Raw genomic sequence first — 27,507 nt, forward strand, 5'->3', positions numbered from 1 at the left:
CTAACAGTGACCCTGCGTCGTCCCTGATGTTCCTGCAAAACTTTTAAAATGGCACCCGACAGCCAAATTTCACTACAATTCCTCAGCAAGAGATTTTCCTAGAACTTCAGGTAGGGGTTTCAGTTTGCATGAAGCCACTGCCAGGTGATCACACAAAGCGCAGGAGGATAAAAACTTTTTGGCAAAAAGTTGCCCCACATTCATACATGGTAAACATTGATGGAGCCCTGTACTGACGCAACCATATAGATCTGCGTACAGCTGAGCGGTCAACACAGGTGAATAAGGAGTAATTATCCAACCTGCCTGACAGTCCTGCAGAGTCCGTAGATAATCCTGAACCAGTCTTTGAAGACCAGAAGATAGAACTAAAGGAGCTGAACAATACTCCAGTAAAGAAGGTCGCATGTGGAAAACCCCTAGGTTTCACACCTTCTTTTATCAACACACACAACATGATTCCAGCACAAAGATATTCTTGTTCTGGGAGGCTTGCACAAACCCCTGTCTGGCTGAAATTGTAGATACACTGGGAAGAGTCCATCCATCCATCCATTTTCCAACCCGCTGAATCCAAACACAGGGTCACGGGGGTCTGCTGGAGCCAATCCCAGCCAACACAGGGCACAAGGCAGGGAACAATCCTGGGCAGGGTGCCAACCCACCGCAGGACACACACAAACACACACACACACACCAAGCACACACTAGGGCCAATTTAGAATCGCCAATCCAACTAACCTGCGTGTCTTTGAACTGTGGGAGGAAACCGGAGCGCCCGGAGGAAACCTACGCAGACACGGAGAGAACATGCAAAATCAATTTAATAGGAGAGGGGTTGCAGGGATGTTTCAGAGGTTACACTTATGGTATGAAAATGAAGTATGCAATACTGTACTTACCTTACAGGAGGTTTTCTCTGGAACTCACAATATTCTGCTGTTAGCAGTCATGTTCAGCAACCAAACATGAGTTAACTGTTTGAAGTTTTGTGTTTGTGCCTTTTCTATACACCTACAGAAACAGAAGCCTACCCCTACAACTTAAGACAAAAGATCAAAAGACCACTAGGACTTGCTGACGATGTCCCACTACATGTCCGGCAGTCACGGGTGTGCAGCACGACTCACCACGATTACATAAATGAAGCACTATGAGTAAATAAAAATTGCTAGTAACGTCATGTGTGATGCTAGCCTTAGGCCCCTGTCACATAACATGGCTTTTCCAGCAGTTATGAGTTAGAGACTTCACTTATATAATCTTAACAAGTTTTGGATATTCACAGTTTGGTACCAGGACTTCCACAGGAAGTCGACTGAGGCGTAGATGTGGGCTCTTTGCCACCATGACTCCACCTTACCATTTATTGGTGGTAGTTGAACTATACAAGTGCTGAATTACAAATGGTGCGATCAGATCATTCATTGTGGAACACAAACTGTATAAAAGGTCTGAAACACAAATTTGAACACAGAATAAAATAAATTTTTGCCCGAAGAGAAACAACACTATATACATCCTAAGCACACGTGAAACATGACCCAAACTGGATATGGGCGACCATCCTGGCCACAGTGGAGAGGACCATGCACTGAATGAGATGCTCGTCTTCCATGTCACAGCATGAACGTCTGAGGAATTTAGAATTGTTAAATGACCTGATGTGAGGAACTCAGCAAGATAAGCCCAACTGCCAGTCCCTTGGTCTGGAGCAGAGCCGTTTAACCAACAGCCAACTCCCTCTGCTTATGACAGCAGATAAGAAAAAATGTTTTTTGGAGAAGAATGTAAAAAACATTCATGTTTCCTCCTTTCTGGGGGTTACAAATGCTCACATCAACGACTAACAACATCATCTACACTCTTATCAATCACTGAAGGGAAAGTGATGCATTCAAGAGATGGAAACAGGCACTGAAACATCCAGCCATTCATTTACTGAACCTTGCATCCAGTCCTACAGTGGTGTGGAAAATGAAATGACTTTGGGGTTCCAGTATGTGGTACAGTCCATTGCAGGCCAACCTTAAGCCCCTGTATTACTGATATTAATTACTGCACATTGACTTGCTCAATTTGTTTTTTCACAATTGAGACACATGTAGGTTAAGCAATTTACTCACACAGGAACTGAACTAACAACCTTGTTCAATGCCTTAACCATTAGGCCATATTGCTTGTCAAGTACAAGTGCTGTGTCCTCAAGATGGCACCACAGCCAAAGCAGACAGAAAGAAAAGAGTCCGAGGCAGAATGAAAATAAGCAGGCAGAAGAATGTGGCACAGCAGCTGAGCTGCTAGTCAGTTTATTTAACACAATAAACTGCCATGAACGTCTGTACACTGGGTGAGGCAGCTTCAGAGCTCCAAAATGAAAAGAAAATTACATGATGGCACAAAGAAACATGGACGACTACAGTTGTAGCTTGAGTAGTTTCACAAAAACTTGGAAGATTTTTGTAGCCACCTGAGAAAACAACACACCTTGAGATACTGCAACTTGCCAAAAACACTAATGTTCACGAGTTGCGCCTTTACCCAAAGAGGTCCAGATGGAACAATGTCTGACCTGATCACCTTTAAAAAGCTTTTTTTCCTCAAAGCTTAAGTTACAATAAGATAAAGGCCACAATATATGTTTTCTTTGCATTCCCTAAAGCGTGGAATGTCACCAAATGCAAGGCAAATGGCCACCGGCCTGCTGCAGACCAACATGTCATGTGCCAGCTTTGCCAGCCACTATGGATTAAACTGCTCCAGCATGCTCCGACTGCTGCCAAGAATTTAGCCGACTGGCAAGACAGACAATCACACTAGTGAAGGAAAACACATCAGACTGGTCCATCTGAGAGATCATTTCAGATTTGGGGGGCCATTAGTGGCATCAGGTTGGACAGGATCCATGCTGCCTCTTTGAGCAAAACGACCTGTCAAGAGACTTCTGCTTACAGCTCCTAGACATCTGAACCCATAGCAGGACAATGCCAGACCACACACAAAGGGAATGACTTGCTGGTCTGTTTGTGCTACTTGGGCCATAACTTCGTACGGCTCTTTGGGATGCCCAGAATCACAACATCTGAAGATGTCAATGTCCAGCAACCTTGTCAGACCAGTTGATAGAAACGGGATAACATCTCACAAGATTAAAAGGCCTGTTGGTTCTGTCGGTCAGAGGTGTCAAGAAGGAGTGGCTGATGGAGACCATCACACAAGATGCTGAAGGATAATGCAGATAATGTTCATTCTTCTGTTATTTTGTTTTTCTACTGTTCTCATTTGTTTGTTGTTATTTCAACAATGAGGGTTGAAATATCAGACAAATGAGTGTTGTGTTTCTTTCTTCCATTAGTATATTTATATATACACACACTCTGTATCTTATATATAAATGTCTACGCATGGAAGTGTGTGTGTCTGTCCGGCCGGGAAGTGAGAGGTGGAGTCGGGGTAAGGGCTCCACCTCTAAGGAAACAGAAAACTTGTTTAGCCGCTAATAACACAAGCAGGGCCTGCACATCAGCAAAATGAAACCTCAGAAGAAAGATAAAGTCGCTTAGCTGCTAACATTAGCGAAACGGTATCCCTTTTACTTTTCCTCCCGCCACTAATGCACAAGCAATGCAAGCACATTGGCAAAACGAATCTTCCTAGGAGAGAGATGCCCAGAGTAGTTCCATTCAATTACCTGACGATTTCAATAGTTTCTAGGACCCTGGGCTTTTACAACACAGGCTTACACAGCTAGTGTCAGTTATGTACCTTCAGTTTTAATAGTGTTTTGTAGCTTTACACTTTTGTAACAATTAATCTACTATACAATGTAATGGCTGATAAACATATGCATGTGGTGTTGTACAGTAATTGTCACAAAAAAAAATTGTTATTAAACATGTACGAAACAGCAAATGTGCTTCCAGTATTGCTTCAATTTATGGAGTAGGAAGAACAACCGTAACCGATATAAAGCGTGATGCTGACAAAATTTTAAAACGTGTCGATTGTTAATGTTCTTCTGTATTGTAATTTTCTTTTTAAATTCTGTTATGTTTTGTTGCAGGCAGCTTGTGATGTGCTGTGCGGGAGTAGAAAGGGTGTAATGAATGCTGTAAGTGATGGAACTGGCTGAAAGGATTCTGCTCTGTAAAGGGAGGTCATGCCTCTTAGGAGATGAGTGACAGGAGAAGTTTGGAGGATAAGGAAGGTGCGGTGCAAAGCAGCTTTGAGCAGGGAGTCAGGAGACAATAAGCATCAGTGTTTGCAATATAGAGAAAAAAAGGAATAAATTAACTGATAGGGAAAGCTTTATTTTATTGTTTTGAAGGTGTGCTCTATAACCCAGGTCAGACAGGGCAACGTTTGTTATGGAACGAAGACTTCAAGGAAAATGTAGAAAACTCCAGTACCTCGGAGTTGTATTTGTTTATTGGGCTGGTTGTTACAATATTATATGAATTAATTAATTTTGTTAATACTATGTTATATAGAGGGACACCACGGTAGGCGGTGCAGCGGCAGCTCGCAGCGGCCTCTCTGGACCGAAATGGTGTTTTTATGTAGTATTTGTCATTTTGTTTTTCCGCTCTTCAGTAGTACATGGACATCAGAACAACTAGTGTCCATGTATATCAACGTGAGACGGTGCTCTGCTACCGATATTCATATAAAAAACATAAAGAATGATCTGCGGGACAAACTGTACGACCTTGGTCTACTCCGAGAACCGGACCTTCAGCCCCCGGCGTTGCCTGATGTCAATGACCGAGGGAGTGGCACACAGAAACGGTGCACGAGGAAGCGGAGACGCGGGAAGTCTGTGCTAGGCTAAAAGCTAACCTTAGCCGGCTGGCGCTCCCATCCATATTACTTTCTAATGTCTGCTCCCTGTACAATAAATTGGAGTGCATCCGACTCCAGTGAACTACCCAGCGTGAGTATAGAGACTGTTGTGTCTTTGTTTTCATGGAGACATTGCTAAGCGACAGGGTTCCGGACGCCGCCATTCAGCTAGATAGACTAGCCGCGTTTCGAGCCAACAGAAATGCTACTCTGTGTGGTAAGACTCGTGGTGGTGGACTGTGTGTTTATACAGTATCAACATGGAATGGTGCAGTAACTCTGTGCTTGTTTCTAGCTACTGCTTACCGCTAGTGAAGTTTGTGATTGTTAAATGTAGACCTTTTTATTTGCCTCGGGAATTCACCATCATCCACATAATCGGAGTTTACATACCTCCCAGCGCTAGTGCTAAGGAAGCGTTCTGGGAACTGTACAGCACCATCACAGACATACACACACCTGGATGGACTGGTTATTGTCGCAGGAGATTTCAATCATGCGAATCTCAAGTCAGTGCTCCCTAAATTCCATCAGTTTGTGGATTTTGCAACGAGAGGGACGAACACGCTGGATTTTATTTATACAAACATCCCTGCTGCGTACCAGGCGGAGCCCCGCCCAAACTTTGGAAACTCAGATCACATCTCTGTCATGTTAATTCCAGCATACAGACCGCTCGTCAGACGCACCAAACCGGTTCTGAAGCAGGTGAGAACCTGGCCAGCAGAAGCCATCTCTGCTCTTCAAGACTGTGTTGAGTGCACCGACTGGGACATGTTTAGAGAGGCTGCAACCAACAGTGACTGTATAAACTTGGAGGAGTACACATCATCAGTGACCAGCTACATCAATGCATTGATGATCAAGTGCATTGATGATGTCACTGTCTCCAAGTACATCACTGCATGCCCCAACCAGAAACCGTGGATTACAGAGGAATTGCGTGTGCTACTGAGGACCCAGGACTCTGCCTTCAGGGAAGGTGACGAAATTGCCCTGAGAACAGAGAGGGCCAAACTATCCCGCACCATCAGAGCAGCAAAGCGTGCACATGCTCAGAGAATCCATGGACTTTTCCTACATGTCAAAGATGCACAGAGCATGTGGAAAGGCTTCCATGCTATCACTAATTATAGGACAACACCACCTACCTGTGACAGTGACGCCTCCCTTCTAGATGTGCTAAATAACTTCTATGCACGGTTTGAAGCACAGAACACGTGGTGATGAGGAAGACCACCTCTCCTCCTAGTGACCAGGCATTAAATCTGACTGTGGCCGATGTGAGAAATACTCTACGAAGAGTCAACCCACGGAAGGCTGCAGGACCAGACAATATTCCTGGCAGAGTATTAAGGGAATGTGCAGATCAGCTGGCAGACGTTTTTACGGACATCTTCAACATCTCCCTGAGCACCGCCATCGTCCCAACCTGCCTCAAAACCACCACAATAGTTCCCATGCCAAAAAAGTCGCAAGTGTCTATCCTCAATGACTACCATCCTGTTGCACTCACATCTATCATTATTAAGTGCTTTGAGAAGCTTGTCATGAGGCACATCAAAACCCTGCTGCTCCTCTCACTGGATCCCCTGTAGTTTGCTTACCGCTGGAACCGTTCAACAGATGATGCAATAGCCACCACTCTCCATCTGGCTGTCAGTCATCTGGACAATAAGGACACATACGTTCGAATGTTGTTTATCGACTTCAGCTCAGCATTCAATACGATCATTCCTCAGCAGCTGACAGAAAAGCTGAGCCTGCTGGGACTGAACACCTACCTCTGTACAGTGATCCCTCGCTATATCACGCTTCGACTTTCGCGGCTTCACTCTATCGCGATTTTTTCTCATACACGCTTACGTCACTACGCATGTGCTTTCTGAGAACTTTTATCTAAGCCCCACGATGGCTCCTAAATGTGCTGCTTTTTCTAAGCCTTCCGACAATGAAACTAAGCGCCGGAGGAAGATGCTTACCATCCAGGAGAAGATGAAACTCTTGGATATGATCAAAGATGGCAATACCCTACAAAAGCCTCCTCATGCATATGAAAAGACAGCGCCAGCAACTGCCTATCAAGATGTTCTTCAGCCGCGCACCCAGACACCCACTGCCTACTCCTAGTACTCCTTCAGCGGAAGAAGACAATGACGCACCTGCTGAAGATACTGCACCACCTGAAGACTCTCCTACTGAGGTCGTGCCTTCATAGGTTAGTGGTTGTGTGTAAGAACTGTGTGTGTGTATAATTAAATGTACAGTACAATAATAATAATATGATATTTGTAACATCTAATATGTCTTATTTTCTCTTATTTTGTCTAATATATTGGATAATACGAATGTAATGGTGACTAAAGGGTGTTATTTCATGTCTGGAGGGCTCTAATAATGTTAAAAAACATATTGAGAAGGTCGTAAACAGGTTTTCTATACTCAAACTGTGAAAATATTCAATTTAAAAATAAAGAATCCTACTTCGCGAAAATTCATTTATCGCGGTAGAGTCTGGAACGGATTAACCGTGATAAACGAGGGTTCACTGTAATTGGATTCTGGACTTCCTGACTGAGAGACCTCAATCAGTCAGAATTGGAAACAACACCTCCAGAACCACCACACTGAGCACTGGAGCCCCTCAAGGCTGTGTGCTCAGTCCATTACTGTTCACACTACTGACTCATGACTGTGCAGCAACGCACAGCTCTAATCACATCATAAAATTTGCCAAGGACACGACTGTGGTGGGTCTCATCAGCAACAACAATGAGTCAGCATACAGAGAGGAGGTGCGGCGGTTAACGGACTGGTATAAAGCCAATAACCTGTCTCTGAATGTAGACAAAACAAAGGAGATGATTGTTGACTTTAGGAATACTAAGAGTGACCATCTGCCACTGAACATTGACAGCTCAACTGTGGAGGTCGTCAATAGCACCAAATTCCTGGGTGTCCACCTGGCAGAGAACCTCACCTGGTCCCACAACACCAGCTCTTTAGCCAAGAAAGCCCAGCAGCAGCTCTGCTTTCTGGATAGGCTGAGGAAAGCCCATCTTCCACCAGCTTCTCTAACAACATTCTACAGAGGAACGATAGACAGCATCCTGAGCAACTGCATCACTGTCTGGTTTGGAAATTGCACGGTCAGGGATCGCAAAGCCCTACAACAGATAGTGAAAACAGCTGAGAAGATCTTCAATGTCTCTCTTCCCTCCATCATGGACATTTACACCACACGCTGCATCCGCAAAGCCAACAGCATTGTGAATGATCCAACACACCCCTCACATTCACTGTTTACACTCCTACCATTGGGAAAAAGGTACCGAAGCATTCAGGCCCTCACCACCAGAATGTGTAACAGTTTCTTCCCCCAAGCAGTCAGACTCCTGAACACTCATGGACCGGACTGATATCTGATATATGTGTTCTGTTCTGCAGTGTTCCACATGGTTGCACATGTTTGCACATTTGACTAACATGCACCTTGTTATATATTATGTGTCTTTATGTTATGTGTCGTGGATTCTTCGTTGTTCTGTGTTTTATGTAGCACCATGGTCCTGGAGGAACGTTTTTTCGTTTCACTGTATGCTGTACTACTGTATATGGATGAAATGACAATAAATACTCTTTGACTCTTCTGTTAATCTAGCTTTGTTTAGTAAATAAATATGACTATTTGCTAAACTAATCTACTGTATATAATTTTTAAAGTAGCTGTTCTGTTATCCGTCTTTTCTCTTATCCATCATGGCCTCATCCCAACCACTGATGGATAATTGTGGTTATACTGTATATATACACACTATGGTAATAGTGTGTAAATATTATATATACAGTAGAACCTCAGGTCATGACCGTAATTTGTTCCAAAACTCTGGTCGCAACCCGATTTGGTCATGACCCGAAGTAATTTCTCCCATTGGACTGTATGTAAATACAATTAATCCGTTCTGGACCGTACAAGCTGTATGAAAATATATATACGCTCGCTCTCTCTCTTGCTCCCTTGCTCGCGCTCTCTCTCTCCCTCCCTCGCTCACGCTCTCTCGCTCACGCTCTCTCACTCCCTCGCTCGCGCTCTCTCTCTCTCTCGCTCCATTGCTCACGCTCTCTCTCTCTCGCTCCATTGCTCACGCTCTCTCTCTCTCGCTCCATCGCTCACGCTCTCTCTCTCTCGCTCCATCGCTCACGCTCTCTCTCTCTCGCTCCATCGCTCACGCTCTCTCTCTTGCTCGCTGCACAGGGAAAGCACAGGGAGAGACTGAACACGTGCAGAAATCATTGGCGCACACGAACTGAAAGGGAAACTGGCTTGTTTGTCACCCGAGTGTGTGGTCGTGAACAGATGCAAAAGTTTGGTAAACTTTTTGGTCGTAACCCGATTTGTATGTGGTCCGAGACGTTCGTGACCCAAGGTTCCACTGTGTATATATATATATAAATATATATATATATATATACGCTACAACTCAGATGTGCGGTTAGGGAGTGTCTTCACGGCTGTAACCATAGCTGTATTTCTTCTCCAGAGACTGGGATCACTGTCACTTACCTTCTTTGCCCTTTCACCAACAGACCTGCTGGTTCTCTTATCATTGACACACACACATTATATATATATATATATGTATATATATATATATATATATATATATATATATATATATATATATATATATATGTGCGTGTGTGTGTATTGTAGGAGGAACTTATTGCTTGTTGTGCAGTCTAGAAGCAAGGAAACTGAAGCCCTGTGGAGGTACTGTCTGAAATAAATGCATTTTATTTGAACCAAGGACTGTCTTGTGAAGTAGTGTCTGGGGGTTTAGGGTGTTGCAACAACCCCTACAAGTCACTATATATATATATATATATATATATATATATATATATATATATATATATATATATATATATATATATATATATATATATACTGTCACACATGCGTGAATAGGGGACAGCCAAAAGGCTTGATATGGTACGAAAGAACGGAACATAGTGGACTGAAACGGAGTGCTAATACCTTTCTTTTCATTTCATAAACAGAAAGATGGAAGATCAAAAAAACTTGTTCCTGACAAAACGTTCACGTCTCCACCTCCATGGCACTCACTACAGAAGACTTATCTTCTGTCTTCACCAAATTAGCTCATTTCCTGTCTAATCATGATGACTTCAGTTCGATTCTGACGTGATCCCCGGCTTCTACAATCAACATCACCTGTTTACTGCACCTTTCCTCCCCACCAATTGTACTTGCTGATAACCATCTATAAACGCTTCAAGAAATCATTCTGTAACTGTCAAATGTTTGTTTCAATGTACTTTGACTTTGCTTTGAAAAACTGGAACCTTCATCCAGTATATGGGGAATCTCCCCAACCCTTGATCTGCTAATCTAATCTAATCTACTTTTATGTATATATATATATAGTGTGTTACACGTGTGCACATAGGGGACAAATAAAGGGCTCTAGTGACTGTAATTCTACCGCCGCTCCAGGGGTTGGAGCTGTGTCTTAATGTCTTTTCTCTCGCTAACTCTGCAGATCGGATGATCGACGGCTGCAATACCTCTGTCACTTCCAGTGTCCGTCCACCTGGATCTGCCTTTTTTCTGCCAGAAGGTCTCAAAACTGGAAGCACTGGCATCTTTGTTAGTTCACTTGGAAGTCTGATCTGAAAAAAAGTCTTTGTAATTATTGCATGCTTTTTCCTGATTTTGATTTCACAAATTATACAGGGTTACCAGGGTGGTACTCTTTATCGTTGCCTCGTCCTTCTCTTACCATATATATAATAGAATCTCTGTCTGAATGTTCCCTATAAAATCCTTCATCTTCCACCGCTCTGGACTTTTACATAGTTGCTCTCTACGACCATACAGACAAGTTAGACTATTTTGAAAAACAAAATTTTGATCCTCAGAGTCCCAGTGTTTTTTTTCCTGTGCGCAATGGTCTGCATACCAGTACCACCAACTGGCTCAAAGCAAGTGAAATATCCACACAGATTTAAGTCAGACCAGCAGACATATTGTCCAGAGCTTAATATTACCTAAAGGAGTATTGTGAGCTTTTGCAGGGGATGTTGGGTGAGGCTTGTTCGCAGATGTAAGTGCAGAGCTACACCAAGCAGAATCAAATGGTTGTTGTTTAACCCCCGCTTTGTTGGCATTTCTTCATAATTTACGCACTACAAACTGTCCATGTAGAGCTAAGATGACAAATCAGACATGACAATGTTTGTAATTACAACCCAGCAAGGAGTTACCACAGTTCTGGAATGCAATTGTACCCAAAAAGAACAAATTCTCAACTCATGAGAGAAGAAAAATTGATAAAGAGACAGTGTGGGAGACGGATGGAATAGCTCAGTAACAACAACATCACCATTTAATAAACACACACACAGGCTTGTACACAGTTCCTATAAAAAATATTCACCCCTCTTTCACTTTAATATTAAGAGTGTTTTTCTGTTAATATTGTCAAAAAGGCAAATTAAATCCACTGTGATTCAAAGTTGTGTAACAATTAAATTTGAAAACCTTCGTGGAGGGTTTACTTTTGACAGGCACAGCATATATGATCCTTGTTTGAAAACAGACTTAATTTTTAAACAATTGCAACAAGACCACAATATGCATCATCTAGAGAGATTTTGCTGCCATACATAATAATTTGTATTACTCAGTTGTGTGTCAAAAGATTATGTTTCTTATTTTTTAGAATTCAAAATAGAAATACTGCACCTAATTATAAAAACACAAAAACGTTTTAAAATATGTCTCAAATCTCACCTTGGCCTGCTGTGTACTTGCCGACTGTACTGTTTTCCTCCCACATACCAAAGATGTGTAGTATGTTGATTGCTGATTCCAAATTGGATCTGTGTTTGTTATGTGATCAAGGATGTCCTGCGATGGTTCCTGCTTTTCTTCCAGTGCTGCTGGGAAAGACTGTGATCCACAAATATTAGAAAGCACATATTAGAAAATTGAATGGTTGATAAGAGCTGATCCATTTTTCAGAACTGCAGTCCAATTAGGCCCAGCTCAGACACTGAGCTGATGAGCTACTCTCCTGTTGGCACGCTCTTTGTTTCTGAGTTTCTGCCTAATGGAGCAAAAGCAGAGTCCCTGGGCATGGTTTAAAATGAGGACTGGTATTGTGCATGTGCTAGTTAAACAGCACAGCGTGTCTCTAGCTGTTGCCAAAAACTGTTAGGAGTGTGTGCCAGTGCCACACCTACCCTATGGCCCAGAAACCACAAGTATTATAGCCATGGCATCACTCTTAAAAGGAAAATGGTAATTTTGTTATATGCCATTGCTTCAAAATTGTATATATTTTCCACTGACTTGGTGCTGCCTCTGACTAGCAGTGGCAGAGTGAGCCACACTTGGCACACGATACTCACCAAATTAAAAGCAATGTCACTGAGGATTAACAGGGCCGGAAGCCATGTGTTGACTTTTTAGGGGGCAGTGTGGAGGATTGAGAGGAGCCTGGTACTTGGAATCAGATGATGCCCCACTCAATTACTTTGAACACTACTGTACATGGGTGTGTAGCAGTTCTCCTCTGGATATTTTTAACATCTGTCTTGTTTTCAATAGCTGCAGTAGCCATCATTTATTTAAAATAGTTAATAATTTATGCAACAAAGCGCCTCACCCAAGTTAGGTCCACTTTCCGTATACCCTACTGTAACACCTTCAGCAGAGGCTGGCACATGCCCAATATTAATTTACTTTTTCCCATATTTCATTTCCCTATTTTTTCATATAGTTTTCATTTTTTTTGTACATTATAAATCAGTGTGAGTGATGTTTTTCCTTTAAGCCCTCACTTCCTGACATAGTTGGCAGTGTTCAAAACGATAACACTTTTCATGACAAAGGAGTGCTCAGAAATCATACATTGCATTGCTGTCATTTGTTAACCTCAATGCCCAATGATAATTTTTTTTCATACACTTTATTATAATTGATCAAACTTTATTTTTTATAATTTGACACCCCTCAATTGTGCTGTTCTGACCATGTGCCTATTGATATTACAGCAGGTTTTTTAAATCATGTCCTCTAGAAAACATGATGGAATACTTGGTTTTATCTATTTTCATTTACAGTTTACATCTCATTTTCTTCTGCTGATTTCGCCAGGCTGTCTGTGTTTTCGTACTCATGGTCTGATAGGCAGTGTGGCCTATTTGCTAAAGAAACTGAACAGTAAAAATTTTTGCTTCAGTCCCCTTATGCATTTTTATAATGCACATTCTAATTATGCACACTATGAAACTGTGAAATAAAATCAAGTTTGATTGACTGATTGATGTATTCTATATGCAGGCTTCTTAATCTGATTTTCTGGGACTGAGCCAAGGTTGGCTTCACCTTAAACATATTTTGATTCTCAAAATATTTTAACAGTTTCCATGTATCTATCCAGTCTCGCCAAAGAGCATTCAATGCAAGGAGAAGTTTAGCTCTGGGCAAAGTGCAACTCCATTTCAAGGCTCACCACACAGTCACTCATGCAGGACCCCTTTAGAGTTTCTAATTAACCAAACATGCATGTGTCTGGGATAAGGTAGGAAGTACCAGCCAGCCCCACCATCCTGCAGAGGGAGATTTTAATTTGAACTATAACTTGGCAGGGTGATGATTGATCCTTGTCTGCTAAAAAGCCAAAAATGGAGAGTCAGTGGTTGTCTGTCTGACTTGCTTTCCTCACCCAAAGGGTCCACTCACGGGTGAGTTATTTCACCACTTTTGTGAACTCTCTACATTAATGGTTGTCACAGTAAATTTGAAAACAGGTTTATGTTAAAATTTGCTGCAATAATTGTAAGCTTACTTAATGAGAATGAAACCAACCAAAATCCAGTGACAAATGATTTTGTTAACTGGTGTGAGGAGTCTTTATTATAACCAACAACCATACTACATGTCCCTCAGAAGAGGTCATCCACCTGAAGCTAACCATATTTGGGTTCAGCATGTACTTGGATGGAAGACCAACCAGGAAAGGCTTGGGTTGCTGCTGGAAGAGGTGTTGGTGAGGCCAGCAGGGTGCACCTGCCTTGTGGTCTGAATCTGGATCGCAGTGCAGTGACAGGGACACTGTGCTGTATACATGGAGTCGTCCATCGGATGAGACCTATAAATAAAGGTTCTGACTCTCTGTGGTCATACAAAATCCCTAGCCATCTTTCGTAAAGAGTAGGGTGTATCCTGATGTCCTGGCAAAATTGCCCAGGCCTGGTCATTGTGGCTCCTTAATCATTCCTTCTCTCTAATTAGCTATCTCTCACCCGTTCACCACCTTACAGCTAATATGTGGCCCAAAATGGCTACTGTCGCATCATCCTAGGGATGCTGTACATTAATGATAATTGAAATGGCTCTCCACTCACTATGCAAAATGCTTTGAGTAGTGAGAAAATCGCTATATAAATGTAAAGAATTATTATAAACATTACAAAAAATAAGGAACTAATAATTGATTGTAGAAGAAACACCATTCAACCACAAGAAACAATAATCAAAGACCAGGCAGTGAGGATGTTTCAAAGTTATAAAAGACTAAGATAGGATGATAGGACTCTCAATAAAAAAACTCAGCTTCTATCAGTTAGAGGTGCTGATGTCCCTTTTATCAGATGGCTTCTATATTTTCATTTAAAGTAAGTTCTGAGTCTATGATTGTTCCCAGATATTTGTAAGTTTTGTATTGAGTTTGCCTTTACTTATGTTCTGCTGGCCTGCTTTGGGAATCTTAGTATCAGCAACAAAGACATAATTGATCAGATTGTAAAACAAAGTAGTAAAATAAAAAGGTCTCAAAAGTCAAATCTGATAGACCTGTTTACCAAGTAAGTATTACAGAAAGCAGAATGTATTATGTCAGACAGGACTCACCCACTGCATTCGCAATACCAGGTGTTGTTGTCAGGTTAAAGGTTCAAGGTTTCAAGAAACAAAAACAATCAGTTCAAATACTCCTTTATACCATTCAACCCATCCATCCAAAAATGCCCAGAAATTCCTTCTCCTTGCCACTTTCTCCATCTCCTCTGAGGTGATACCAAGATGTTCCAAGGCCAGCTGAAAGATGTATTCTCTTTAGTATGTACTGGGTGTGCCCTGAGGTCTCCTCCCAGTTAGACAGGGAGATGTCCAGGGAGTGTCCTGACCAGATGCCTGAACCACCTCAACTGGCTCCTTTTGATTTTGGGGAGCAGCAGCTTTACTTTGAGCTCTTTCAGAATGTCTGCACTCATCACCCTATCTCCAAGGCTGAGCCCAGACAAATTGCAAAGGAAGTCCATTTCTGCCATTTGTATCTGTGATTTAGTTCTTTTGGTCACTATCCATAGCTCATGACCATAAGTGAGGAAAGGGAAATAGATCAACCAGGAAATTGTGAGCTTTGTCTTTAGCCTCAGCTCTCTCTATTCACCATGACAGACTGGTGCAACTTCAGTCTGCCTGTCAATCTACTGCTCCCTTCTTCGCTCACTCATGAAAAAGATCCCGACATTCTTAAACTCCTCCACTTGAGGTAGCACCTCCTCCCCAACCTGGAGAAGGCACTCCACCATTTTTCAGCTGAGAACCATGGCTACAGATTTGAAGGTGCTGATCCTCATCCAACAACATGATGAAGCTAACATAAAAATTATGAACAGAATCGGTGAGAGAGGGCATCCCTGGCGGTGTCCTTTACTAACCGAGAATGGGTCTGGCTTACTATTAGCAAAACTAACCAAGCTTTCGCTCCAGTTGTACAGGGACCGAATAGCCTGCAACACCAGGCCCAGAACTCCATACTCCTGAAGCACAGCCCCACAGGGTATACCTTAAGAGATACAGTCATATGCCTTTTACAATTTGGGAAAAGCACATGTAGTCAGGTTGGGCATACTCCCATGAACCATCCAGAATCCTTGTAAAGATAAAAGACTGGTCCCGTGTTATGTGATGGGACTAAATTGTCTCAAATGGATCTGAGGTTCAACCAACATCTGGACCCTCTTTTCCAAAACCCTGGCATAGGCTATCCCAGGGAGGCTGTGAAGTGAGATCCCTCTAAAGTTAAGACACACCCTACGGTCCCCTTTTTATAAAGAGTGGGGACTACTACCCCCGTTTGACAATTTAGAGGCACTGTCCCTGACCTCTACGCAATGTTGAAGAGGCATGTCAGCCAAGACAGCCTGATAGCATCCACAGCCTTCAGGAACTCAAGGTGAATATCATCCACCTCCAGGGCTCTGCCAGCAATGACTTTTTTTTAACTAACTCAGCTCCAGTAATGGGTGAGTCCCCTGACTCTCCATCCTCAAAGTAAAGTGTGTCAATATAATTTAGGAGGTCCTCAAAGTGCTCCTTCCAATGCCTGACTACATCCCCAGGTGTGGTCAGCAGCACTACATCCTTGCAATAAACAGCATGGGCCAAAGAGATAGCACTCCTTCACACCAACTGCTATTAATCTTTTAAATAAGTTTAACTTTAATAAACATCCACAAGGTTAACTCATCGGATGAGCAGCTATCATTTGCATCAAACATTAGTCAAGTCTTGATGTTTTTTTAATTTTTATGTGTAATATGCAGAATGTGATGTTATACCATAACCACAAATATTTTCTTTACTGCTATATTTCCTGTATTTGTATAAAGTTTATATTTGATGGCTTTGTTCTTTTGATATGTTAATGTAAATAGTGTTCTCTCTTTCAAACCTGCCTACAAATCAAATTTCCGTTTTGGACAATAAAACTGAATGAAACCAAACAAAAGTACTTGGTGTGGAACTCCCACAGACACATAATGCATCCTGTGTAGTAAACAGTGTTGTGGTAATGCACAACTTCCTTCTTATGTCCACCAACATTTCTTTGCTTTTGCCAATGGGTCATTCTACACTACCCAACAAAAGCAAGAACCTGTCCTTTGTATTCCTACTGCTATTCACCTTATATAATTACACTGTCATCTAATAACTTGTGCAAGTGTGAAGTCTCAGAACTATATTTGATGTATGTCATGCTTTGGGTGAACAGCACAGACCCTTTCTTGCCAACCCCCTATTCTGACATAAAGTTCAATAGAGAGAATAGAGTTGAGAATAGAGTTCTCAGAGATGGTGGTTTGCATATTAACTACACAAAGGCACTGGCAGTTTGACTTTGAGTGTAGCCGAATACAAAAGGAAATGTTTTGCACCTTTCTCAATTTGACCAAACTACAGTACTGAAAAAATGTAATGAACATGTGTGATTCATCGTGAAAAGCAAGCAGGCTTAATTTGACAGTTTATTTTTTTTTAAGTTAGTACATTTCGTTCATTACAAAGAACTTCACATTTAAAGATCCAATATGTGGAAATGCAGGTGAATACCCCAGACCAGCATTTAGCTATGAGTGTGGTTTCAGCCCAAGTTAAGTCAAGTTGGGGAGCATGCACTGGTACAGTGCGTTGCCGCACCCACTACACAACGAAACAACTCAGGATCCCGGTTTGCAACCCCCCAGGCAGACACGCGGTCCAGTCCCACCCTCCGTAAATGACCCTCTATCTGCCACAGCCAGGTGTTACGTGGGCCACCCCTTGGTCTGGTCCAGCCACTCAGGTCCCCAACAATGAGGATCTTACAAACTGGATCACCCTCGGGGAAACGTGCCACATGGCTGTAGTGCCGTAACTGACGCTCCCTCACAATGCAGGTAATGTGCCTCATTCGGGACTCCATGAGCAACCGCTCATTCGACACAAGCACCAAAGGAGTCCAGTCTTCATCTCAGGTCACTGGATAGCGTCCATGTCTCGCAACCATACAGCAAGACAGGAAGCACCAGGACTCTAAAGACATGGACCTTCGTCCTTTTGCATAGATAGTGGGAGCGCCACACAGCCCTTTCCAGCGACCTGATGACCCCCCATGCTCTCCCAATCCGTCTAGTGACTTCATAGGAAGATTCACCAGAGACATGAATGTCACTGCCCAGGTATGTAAACATCTCAACAAGGTCAACACTCTCTCCGTAAACAGACACACTGCTGATGGCTGTGCCCAAGAGGTCATTAAAGGCCTGGATCTTGGTTTTTATCCAGGACACTCGCAAGCCCAGACACTCAGACTCCTCACTCAGTCTCTAGAGTGCCCCAATCAGAGCCTCCATTGACACCGCAAAGATCACAGCATTGTCAGCAAAGTCAAGATCCGTGAATCTTTCTTCACCAACAGAAGCCCCACAGCCGCTGGATCCCATGACCAACACCCAGTCCATACAAGCATTGAACAGAGTAGAAGCAAGAACACACCCCTGACGGACCCCAGAATCAACTGGGAAAAACGCAGAGGTCCTGCCTCCACTCTGCACAGCACTCACAGTACCAGTGTACAGGTCGGCCATGATATCCAGCAACCTCGAGGGGATCCAGCGAATCCTCAGGATGTCCCACAGGGCAGCTCGATCAACTGAGTCAAACGCTTTGCGAAAATCGACAAAGGCTGCAAAGAAACTTTGCCGATATTCGCGTTTGTGCTCCATGAGAACCCTCAGTGCCAGGATGTGGTTGATGGTAGACTTCTTAGGCGTAAAACCAGACTGTTTCAGTTGCTGGTAGGTAAGCAAGTGATCACGGATCCTATTGAGGACGACCCTAGCAAGGACCTTACCCGGCACAGAGAGCAGTGTTATCCCCCTGTAGTTGCAAACCAGGCAATCACCCTTCCCTTTCCAGATAGGGACAACAAGTCCCGTTTTCCAGTCAGTTGGAATGATGCCAGTCTCCCAAGTGGAAGCAAAGATTGCTTGCAATGCCAGGAGGACAGCCTTACCACCAGCCTGGAGACGTTCACCCTGGATACCACAGATCCCTTTAGCCTTTCCCCCACTCAGCTGGTTCACCACCTGTGCAATCTCATTGAGATTGGGTGGTTCACAGCTAATTGGAGGATCAGCCTCAATAACTCTGGACCCAGAGATATCCAACATCCTAGCTGGAGGATCAGCTTTGAACAACTGGCTGGCTACTTTGAGCTTTTCAGCCCAAGACTTGAGTTTTTTTCCCAGCTCTAAACCCCAACCATTGATAATGAGGCCCCTGCAGCGTTTCCTGACACACTCCTGCTTAATGATTCGTTGTACTCTGTGTTAGTGTGTCAGAGAGAGGCTGTGCAGCATTGCTCATAACGGCACTTGGGTCTGATTTTATCCTCTCCTACATGACTACCTCCATGGGCTCCAACGTGCGTCCCCTATCTAAGCCTACCCATTTTTGTGTTACTTTACCATCAAGACACGCTTTTTACAATTTATCGGTAAAATTTAAAAAAAAGTCAAACGTATCTTTGCCATTCAATAAACCCTGGACCTGATGTAACGATTGATTTTTTTTTTGGTATAATGTACACAATCGAGCGTCACACTTGGCTGTTTGTCTAAAAATATTCCTTTGCCGTTACTTACGACGTTTAGTGGCTGTTGAAGTTTTGACGCTAAATGGAATTTAACTTACAAAAACTCTGCTTGTCTTGGGATTCGTACCTCCTATCTCTGTGAAGTTTGCCCCGCTGTCTGTGTAAGAACGCGCCCTCTTTTGTTATAACAGGCAGAGTGCGGCTGCACGCGGGATGACGTCATAGGCAGAGTTTGGCTGCAAGGGGGAGGGGCGGCCTATCGCGAGTTTTCCCTGAAGGCGCTCACTTGGAGCGGAGAAAGGGAGAAACGGGGTATGCCATTTGTGACAGTTCGGGATTGCTGCCGGTAGGCGTAATTGGTTACTCTCCGCAGTATGTTTCGCAGTTAGGCAACTCTTGTATCAACTCGCTCTAAAGCAGAACACGCATTTAGTTTTTCCTGAGAAACTTTAAAAGTGGAAATGCGGATGACTTGGAAACAGCTGCCGGAACACCGCGTTGCTGTCCATTTGTTTTTTTGATTTTTATTATATGGGGCTCAAACTATGTTAAACGTTAATTTGGTGACAGCGCGACAGACGCACATGGGCTGAACGCACAGTTCTGTAAAGCAGTTCTGCTCTCATTTTGCCTCATTTAAAAAAAAAAATTGCTATTTTTTTCTCTTCCTTATAGGATTACAAATAATTACCACTGTAATGTTTTACAACTTTGAGATGCAGTGTTTTGGATTTCTGTGAAGAACCTTGGTGTTTGAATGGAGGCGGACTGGGGGATGGAGGCAGCCAAAGCGAGTGTTAGTCAAGGGGGAGCCCCATGTGTCCCGGTCAGTCTTATTTCTCAGTAAGTTTGGACGGAGTTCACAATGTATGCCACGCACCTGGATTTCATCACTTACAGATTTCTATCTTTAAAGTGAGCTCTGCGCGACCACCGAAGCAAGCCGCGCTGTTCTGGCGGTTCAAGTATGCCGCCCCAAAACTTGAAAGCAAAGGGGTTGTCCCTACTTTACTCGACTTGCGTTTGGGAACATTTGGAGTGGGGAAGCGAAAATAACTAACTGTAACCCTCTAACAGGAATTGAGAAATGTATCTTTTGTTTTAAGCCTGAGGGTGAATTCTTTTGTTGAACTATTGGCGTTGAAAATAAAATGACATCTGTCATGGACGTCTTGTTTAAACGAGCTCTAAAGAAGCTACCGCTTGAGAGGACTTCAGAGGTAAGGAGTCGCCGTTTACTGAATAATCCGTTGTACAGCTTGGCTTTTCGATTCTCTATACGGGTAGCCTCTCGGGTTCCTCTCTTTTCCGATTCATTTCATGTTGGAGATTGCTGCTTTGACTTTAATTCACTCCATATTGGTTGCTATGTCTGTCTGGTTGCCTTTTCTTACGATTTCATTTTGCCTATCTGCTGTGATCGTTTAAGAAGTCAAAATGGTTAACCAAAGCATTCTAACCGACTTAATCTCTCTATAGTGCCTAATGTGCTCTTTAAACGCACAATGTGTTCGTCACAGTACAGTATATGAAGGGGTGTGTACGTGCAATTTTTGTACATTCTTACACTTTTTGACAATTAATCAACCTCACCACATGAGAAGATTAATATACAATCGGCGGATATTTGCAGTAGCTCAAGTTAACTTTAGTCTCAGAATTCTTCCTTGTTTCAGAGAGGGTGGTGTAGAGGGCCCTATCATTCCAGATGATTCACACAACGACTTCCCGCTGTTTTTTGAGTCACCAAGATGTCGCTTTTTCCAGCTGTTCTAATAATATGTGTAAAGTGACAACTTAATACATAGCTACTTTAATAGTGAAGCGGAAAGTACAAGTCCAATGTGTCAAAATGGTAACTCCGTTAATTTTAAACTACAAAGTTAGATACGATTACAATAATTTTACTCAGTTTCTTCATCTTAAGTGGCAGTTGACTTTTTTCTATTTATTCTTACCACCACCAATAAAATTACCTTTCCCTTTATTAGATTTTTCATATGCAAACTTACGTTTGACACATCACCTGTAGAGTGGCAACATATTGCATGTTAGTTTTACATGCAAGAATTTCACTAGACTCAAGTGACAATACTGCCACTGCTAAAACGGCCAGTTTTATACTCGGGTCAAATTAAACGAAGGAAAATGTTGCTGACATGACGTTTTTTGTGTTTCCAAAACAGTAATAATTCACCAGAGGCAGGTGAATCAACCCCATATGTGTCAATGTGCAGTATGATGTGCTGGTTCTTGTATTGCTGGGTTACCCTTAAGCTCTCTGCAAGTCTGACACTGATTAAGTGTGCCTGATAGTGGATGGATGGATAAAGAGTAACATTTGCTATTATTATAAACCTGCCTTCCTTGGTAGATGTTTTCAAGTAACAGGCATGTGGCAATAGCCACCCCTGGGCAGAATGTCCTTTTTTCACATGCCAAAATGTAACATACTGTATAGTCATATTGAGCCAGTATAGAGTCACTAGTTGGCCTAACCATGTGTGTCTATGGGCTGTTGGAGGAAAATAGAGTACCTGTATGGAAACATATGCAGAAGCTACTCCAGTCGGGAATAGAGCCAGGATCTAAATGGTACATGGTAGCAACACTGTTTTCTGCATTGTTGTACTGAAGTTTTAGGACATTTAAATCCAGTTTAAATTCTGCTGCTTCAGTAGCTTTGATAACTCTTGTGTTTCTTGTAAATGTAATGTGGTTGCCTTTTTTGATCATCATTATACAGTGCTTGTTGTCCATCCATCTTTTTTTCTAACCTGCTTACCAAGGTTCTATAGAATGGATATCTATCCCAGGAACAGGGAGCACAAAATAGGATCTAATAGTTTATTGCAGGGCACCTTCATGCACATACTCTCATTCATTCGTAGTAGGCCAATTTTTGAGTCACTAGATTACCAAATGTGCATTTATTTGTAATTTTGCAAAAAAACCCATGTAGAGAACATGTGAATACCATACAGACGGTGATTGAGTCAGAATTCGAAGCCAGCCCTGGAGCTATGAGGCAGCAGCACTAACCGCTGTTGTCAAATAATCATTTTGAGTAGAGACAAAGCACAAACATTTTCCTTTACTAGTGGATATGTGGCACAGTTTCTCCTTACTTTTTATTTTTAAGTAGTTTTTTCTGCTGATGTTTTAGTTTCCCTTTTTTTTTTGTGAGTCTCATATTGCAGTTCTAATGTCTAAAAATCCAACCTTCATGCCTTGATTAAGACCATTAGAATTGTGCCATGATTCATGCTGCATTATGTACAATGCTAGTTCGATACAAAAAGTTGAGTTGCTTGTGATGCATTATAATTTACTATGCCAGCAAACCTTCAGACCATGACAGTGTTGCTGATTCTCATATCTGTCATTTCATGTCTAGCAATTATAAGAAGGGAAGTAACTAGATCCCGTGACTTTGTGTCATGTGTATGTTACCTCTGAAGCTGTGTCTGTACTATAGGGTGTTGAATAATCCATTCATTCTACTATTTTGAAAATGAAGGCATTTAGTCAGAAGGGAATTAATGTGAGGCTAACTCCTAGGTGGTCACAAATGTCATGTCTGGAAATAATATGAGTACAAAAGATATTAACCTGACCAAATCACTTGATCTCACATGGTATAACATATAAAACATATTGTAAAAAATTACTTGCCAAATAAATGCATGGAAATGTTGGAGTGTTTGTTAATCATCGTCTGACTTCAGAATGGCATGCTGTGTCATTTCCATTTATAAGTATGCACCTGGGCCACCTGAAGGGAGCTGAGGAAGGCAAGCCCTTTACCACGTTAATCATGTGTTATGTTTATACCTGCAGTTATGTTTCGGGGATGAGCAGTGCTTCCACCAGATGTGTCTGCCTTCTGGTGGCAAAACATTGCAGAAGATGACTCATGGTGATTTAAACCTGTAAGCCACAGCCAATATCCTATGAATTGATTGCCAATCAGAATAGCAAATGAAAGGAAAACTAAATGTGATTAAAAAAATTACAAATTGATGTTACAAAATACAAACATTGTAAATCTGTTGCTTTGTTTAAAAAAGGCCCAGCATAACCTGAGATTAGCTTTACCTTATTGGGCAAAACATGAAAGCTTCATTATGTTTTACTTTCAGTGTTTAACTTGTTTCATTTCAAACTACTGTTACTTGTAGGTTACTTTTTTAAACTATTTTCTGAAGACATCCAGAAGACATATTTATATCACCTTTGTAAAAGAATATGTAATCGGGGCCATAGATGCAGTCTTTTGTCTATTGTCCTAATCACATGGATGAACATGAAACAGTAAAATCACAAAGCAGGAAATATATACCTGTCAGTGCACAAGTTAATAGTCATGCAAGAAACTGTCATCTGTATACAGGCCTGTCTGGCTTGAGAGCAAGATGAGATACAGTATGAATTGAATCTGCACTAAGTGATAGATCTGACATTTTAAAGTTGGTATTTGGGTGAATGTGCCCCAGTTGGTTTCTGGACTTTTAAGAGAGAAAATTTTTCAGTGTATCCTCTTACATATTCTTTTGCCTGAACAGCAAATATTATATCCAGGTAATCCAAGTTGACATGTCAAGGCATTGGACTTGTATAGTCCCCTTTTAATTCTTTTTCTTTATCTTTAGCAACATCGCCCTACTAGCACATTGTATTTTTGTGTAGATGCAGGGGTAAAACCGAGGTGTAGTTGGACTGTGGTATATTTTTATGGCAGTGTTGATTAATCATTAACGGAGTATGAATTCGATTTCTATCTGTCCATTCTCCCATTTTTTTAATGTGTTTCATCCAGTTTGTTGCTTATTTAGCAAATATTTTATTCCAATGCATTTGACAAATACTTTGTTTTTGACCATGTTTTTCTCAGGAAAACGGACTTGTTCTCAGTTAGTCACTGAACCAGTGATTGCTTGCTGATCTAGTATCCTAGTTTAGAGTCCCAACACCTTACCTGGCACTACTTACCAGATGGATGTTTTTCACTCATTATCATTTACATTTATTTGCTTGGCATACACTTTTATTCAAAGCAACTTACAAAAAATTGTCAACATAATCAAGTAAATATGTGTCTGTTACCGGACAAGTTTACAAGCTATTTAAAATCACCACGTTACAAAAACCTAATGCCTAACATCAGTTAGACAGAAATTCATTAAATGAGGTTTTAAACACTGTTTAAACACATTAAGGGAGTCAAAATTTCAAGTGGATGTGAGTAGCTTATTCTTTCAGCTCGGAGGCACACATCAGAAGAGTTTTTGTTTTGATTTGATACCACACAGAGCTGGCATCAACAGACGCCTTTCATCAGTAGACCTTGAGTAGTCAAGAAAGTGTGCATATATAGATATATAATATATAAAATATAGTGTGAAAAGGCACTATATAGGCGCCCAACCCGACACAGACTGGACACGGAGGCACACGTAAAATAAATAAACTATTTTTTCTTCGCCTGTGGGCGCACATCTTCCCCGTGTCCCACAGGCAGTACACAGTCCCAAGCACAGCAAAACACTCTTTTCTTCCTCCACCACTCCTCCCAGGCAACCTCGTCCTCCTCCTCCGGATTCTGGCTACCGGAGTGGTGGCTGCTGGCCTCTTTTATAGTTCACCCGGAAGTGCTCCAGGTGCTTGATTGCCAAGTTCTAGCTGCAGTTCCGAGTGTGGTGAAAACACTGCCCATAAGGGCTCAGGAGTCCCAGCTGCAGCACCTCCTGGGAGGTACTGCACAGTCCATGGCTGCTCCCCCTGAGCATATAACGAAGGGGCGTCCCTGCCGGTCATGGACCCTGGCCGTCTGCCACATTGCCCCGCTGAGCGGCACGTCCCGCGAGGGTTGGTCTTCTCCAGGACAGGGAGACAGTGTCATCTGGTTCACAGGCCTGTCCTGTGGAAACAAAACTGCGAAAACGGGAGGAGTTGTCCCGATGTCCACATCCTTTGGACGTCCTCCAGGGACAACCCCTCCAGCTGTGACCACAGCGGCCACATTCATGGCAACGCTGCTCCCCTTTATTCCGAACCCTGCGGGATCGGAAGCAGGAGGGGAATTCCTGCCCCGACGTCTGCCCAGCTGAGGGCTCATGGTGTCTCTGCCCCTCCGCAACGCAGCCTTCCACTGTCTGCGAGCAGACGGGCTCACGCTGCGCTTTGTCAGGAGTCCCCGTCTTCTTTTCCCGTGACCTCCTCCTGCTCTGGGGCGCCCCGACGGTCTGGGTCCCTTTACGGGAAGAAGAGGGATCCCGTGCCGTCTGCACCCATTTGGATACCCACAAGACCAGTGCCGGCAATCGAGGCAAGGCTGTTTGGCAGCCGATGTCAAGCATCTGCCTCCCTGCACACTCCTCTGCCGCTCTGCCACGCTGTCAGTTATTGTGGCTGCGTCTTGTGTAGGAGGCGAGGCGGCTTGGCAAGCAGAACTGACCAATACTGCCACTGTTGTGCTCCACCCTCCCCTTTAATTTATGGCACAGGCCTCATGTGGTGTTGCGAGTCCACAGCTCCCGTTCTAAGGCCAGTTTTAAAATAAATAATCACCGCGCTAGCGGCTTGGTGAGGGGGCGTGGTGGTTATGTGGCTGAAGCGGTTCTCAGGGTGATTCGCGATGTGGGCGTTTCTCACCTAAGTGCACATGTCAGAAACCGCCCGCATCCGTAATTGTTCCTGGGGCTGCTGATTTGCCACAGCTGCCAAGCCCTCTTGATAAAATAGAAGCGCGAGTCAGGTAGTGAGGAGGAAAAAAGAAGAGAGACAACAGGTGAAAGAAAGCCGGAGGTTGCAGGAGAGCAGGAAGCTGCAGGAGCAAGTCAGTGTGGGAGAGCGAGCAAGCGAGTGACTGCATGCTCGCGCTCGGCTGATCAGGGAGCTTGGGTGTTAGGCCGACACCCAAAGAGTAGCAGTAGTGGTCGCTCCCGCAGAGTTTATTCTGAAGGGCGGGAGTGACCGGAAGGCGGGTGACTTGCCGCGTAAGGCAGAGAAGGCTGCGGGAGTTGGGACTTGGGATTTGGTTTTCCCCAGCATGAGAGCCCTGGTCGTTGGGGAATCCCAAGTTGCTGTTCGGTGGTGCCTACTGGAGCAAGAGATCGGAGACGCGAATGACCAACAGTAGAGTGAAGAGAAGGGCAGCAGCAGAAAGGGCGACTCCCCTGTTGAGAAGTCCAGACGGGAGAAGCAGGGGAGCCGCCAGGTAAAAAGGCACCGGGCTTCTTGTTGTTGTAATGTTTTTGAAAGGACAGCTTTCTGCATTATTTTAACCTTGTTGTTTTAAAGATTTTTTCCAGTGGATTTTAACCTCCACTCTTCACATCTGTTTTTATGGATTATTTATTTAATGAAGACTTTGTGAATCACTGCACTTTATTTAATTTGAACACTGTTTTGTTCTGTTTTAATAAAAGCACTTTGCACTTTTTCACCATTCCCTTTGCTATGTTGTGCCTCACTGCTTAGCTCATCGGTAGCATTACGGACGGTGTTGGGTTCAAGGGCTCCCATACAGAAGATGGGAGCATGCACGAACCCGCATCGTCATACCTCACTCACCTGTACTGCCGCATCCTGCAGGCTGGAGAATCCACTGCCACGCCACTTCAGCCACTCAATCATAGTCCCTAAAGGCGCCCCGAGCTTTTTCTCCAGCCTCTCCTTCGTCTCTTGTAGGGTCTGAAAAACATGAAAGAGGGGACTGCAGGGGGTAGGAGGATGCCCTCCAAGTCCTGTACAGCCAAAAGCAGGTTAGTTTCCTCGGTCGGTGGTGGACTCGGATTCACCTCGTCCTCTCCCGTCGACCACAAGCCATCGAGGCCAAGCGGGTTTCCCGTAAGCCCCTTCGGGTGTTCTTTGGGTTCAGGGTGGAGGTTCGTCGTCCCCACCTTTTATTGGCGGGGAGCCGACACACATTCACTGCCCCCTGCTCTGTGGGAAAATCCTCATCGGGAAGATCCTCCGGGCTGCCGTCTTCGCGCATTTGCTTGGCTGCAAAAAGGGGCTCCAGACCGATCTCCCTCTCTGACGAGCGCGCCCCACCATCATACCAGGGGCAGGCATCTCCAGGCCACCAGCGCGGGTCCAGCTCACCGGTATCTAGGAGGTAGGTAGACGGCAGAGCTGTATAACACGCCCAGGGTACAAAATCCCGGAGTCCATCACCTACCTCCTCACGGATCCCATGGTTGGG

The 27,507-nt window shown here is 43.3% G+C and overlaps 1 protein-coding gene across 9 annotated transcripts in view; it reads left to right on the forward strand.

Moving 5' to 3' along the window:
- The first annotated feature begins 19,539 nt into the window (after window positions 1–19,539).
- Window positions 19,540–27,507, forward strand: part of rapgef6 (Rap guanine nucleotide exchange factor (GEF) 6) — a 287,599-nt gene continuing 279,631 nt past the window's right edge. For 2 of the 9 annotated variants that reach the window (XM_028812818.2, XM_028812821.2), the window contains exon 1: window positions 19,542–20,518. In XM_028812818.2, the coding sequence (XP_028668651.1) occupies window positions 20,450–20,518 (69 nt within the window). In that variant the 5' untranslated portion in view covers window positions 19,542–20,449. Of the gene's footprint in view, window positions 20,519–27,507 lie in introns of all 9 variants that reach the window. The other 7 variants (XM_028812815.2, XM_051933460.1, XM_028812813.2 and 4 more) reach the window with 5 other exon arrangements.

Source organism: Erpetoichthys calabaricus, chromosome 11 (genome assembly GCF_900747795.2).
Source record: "Erpetoichthys calabaricus chromosome 11, fErpCal1.3, whole genome shotgun sequence".
Taxonomy (NCBI): Eukaryota; Metazoa; Chordata; class Cladistia; order Polypteriformes; family Polypteridae; genus Erpetoichthys; species Erpetoichthys calabaricus.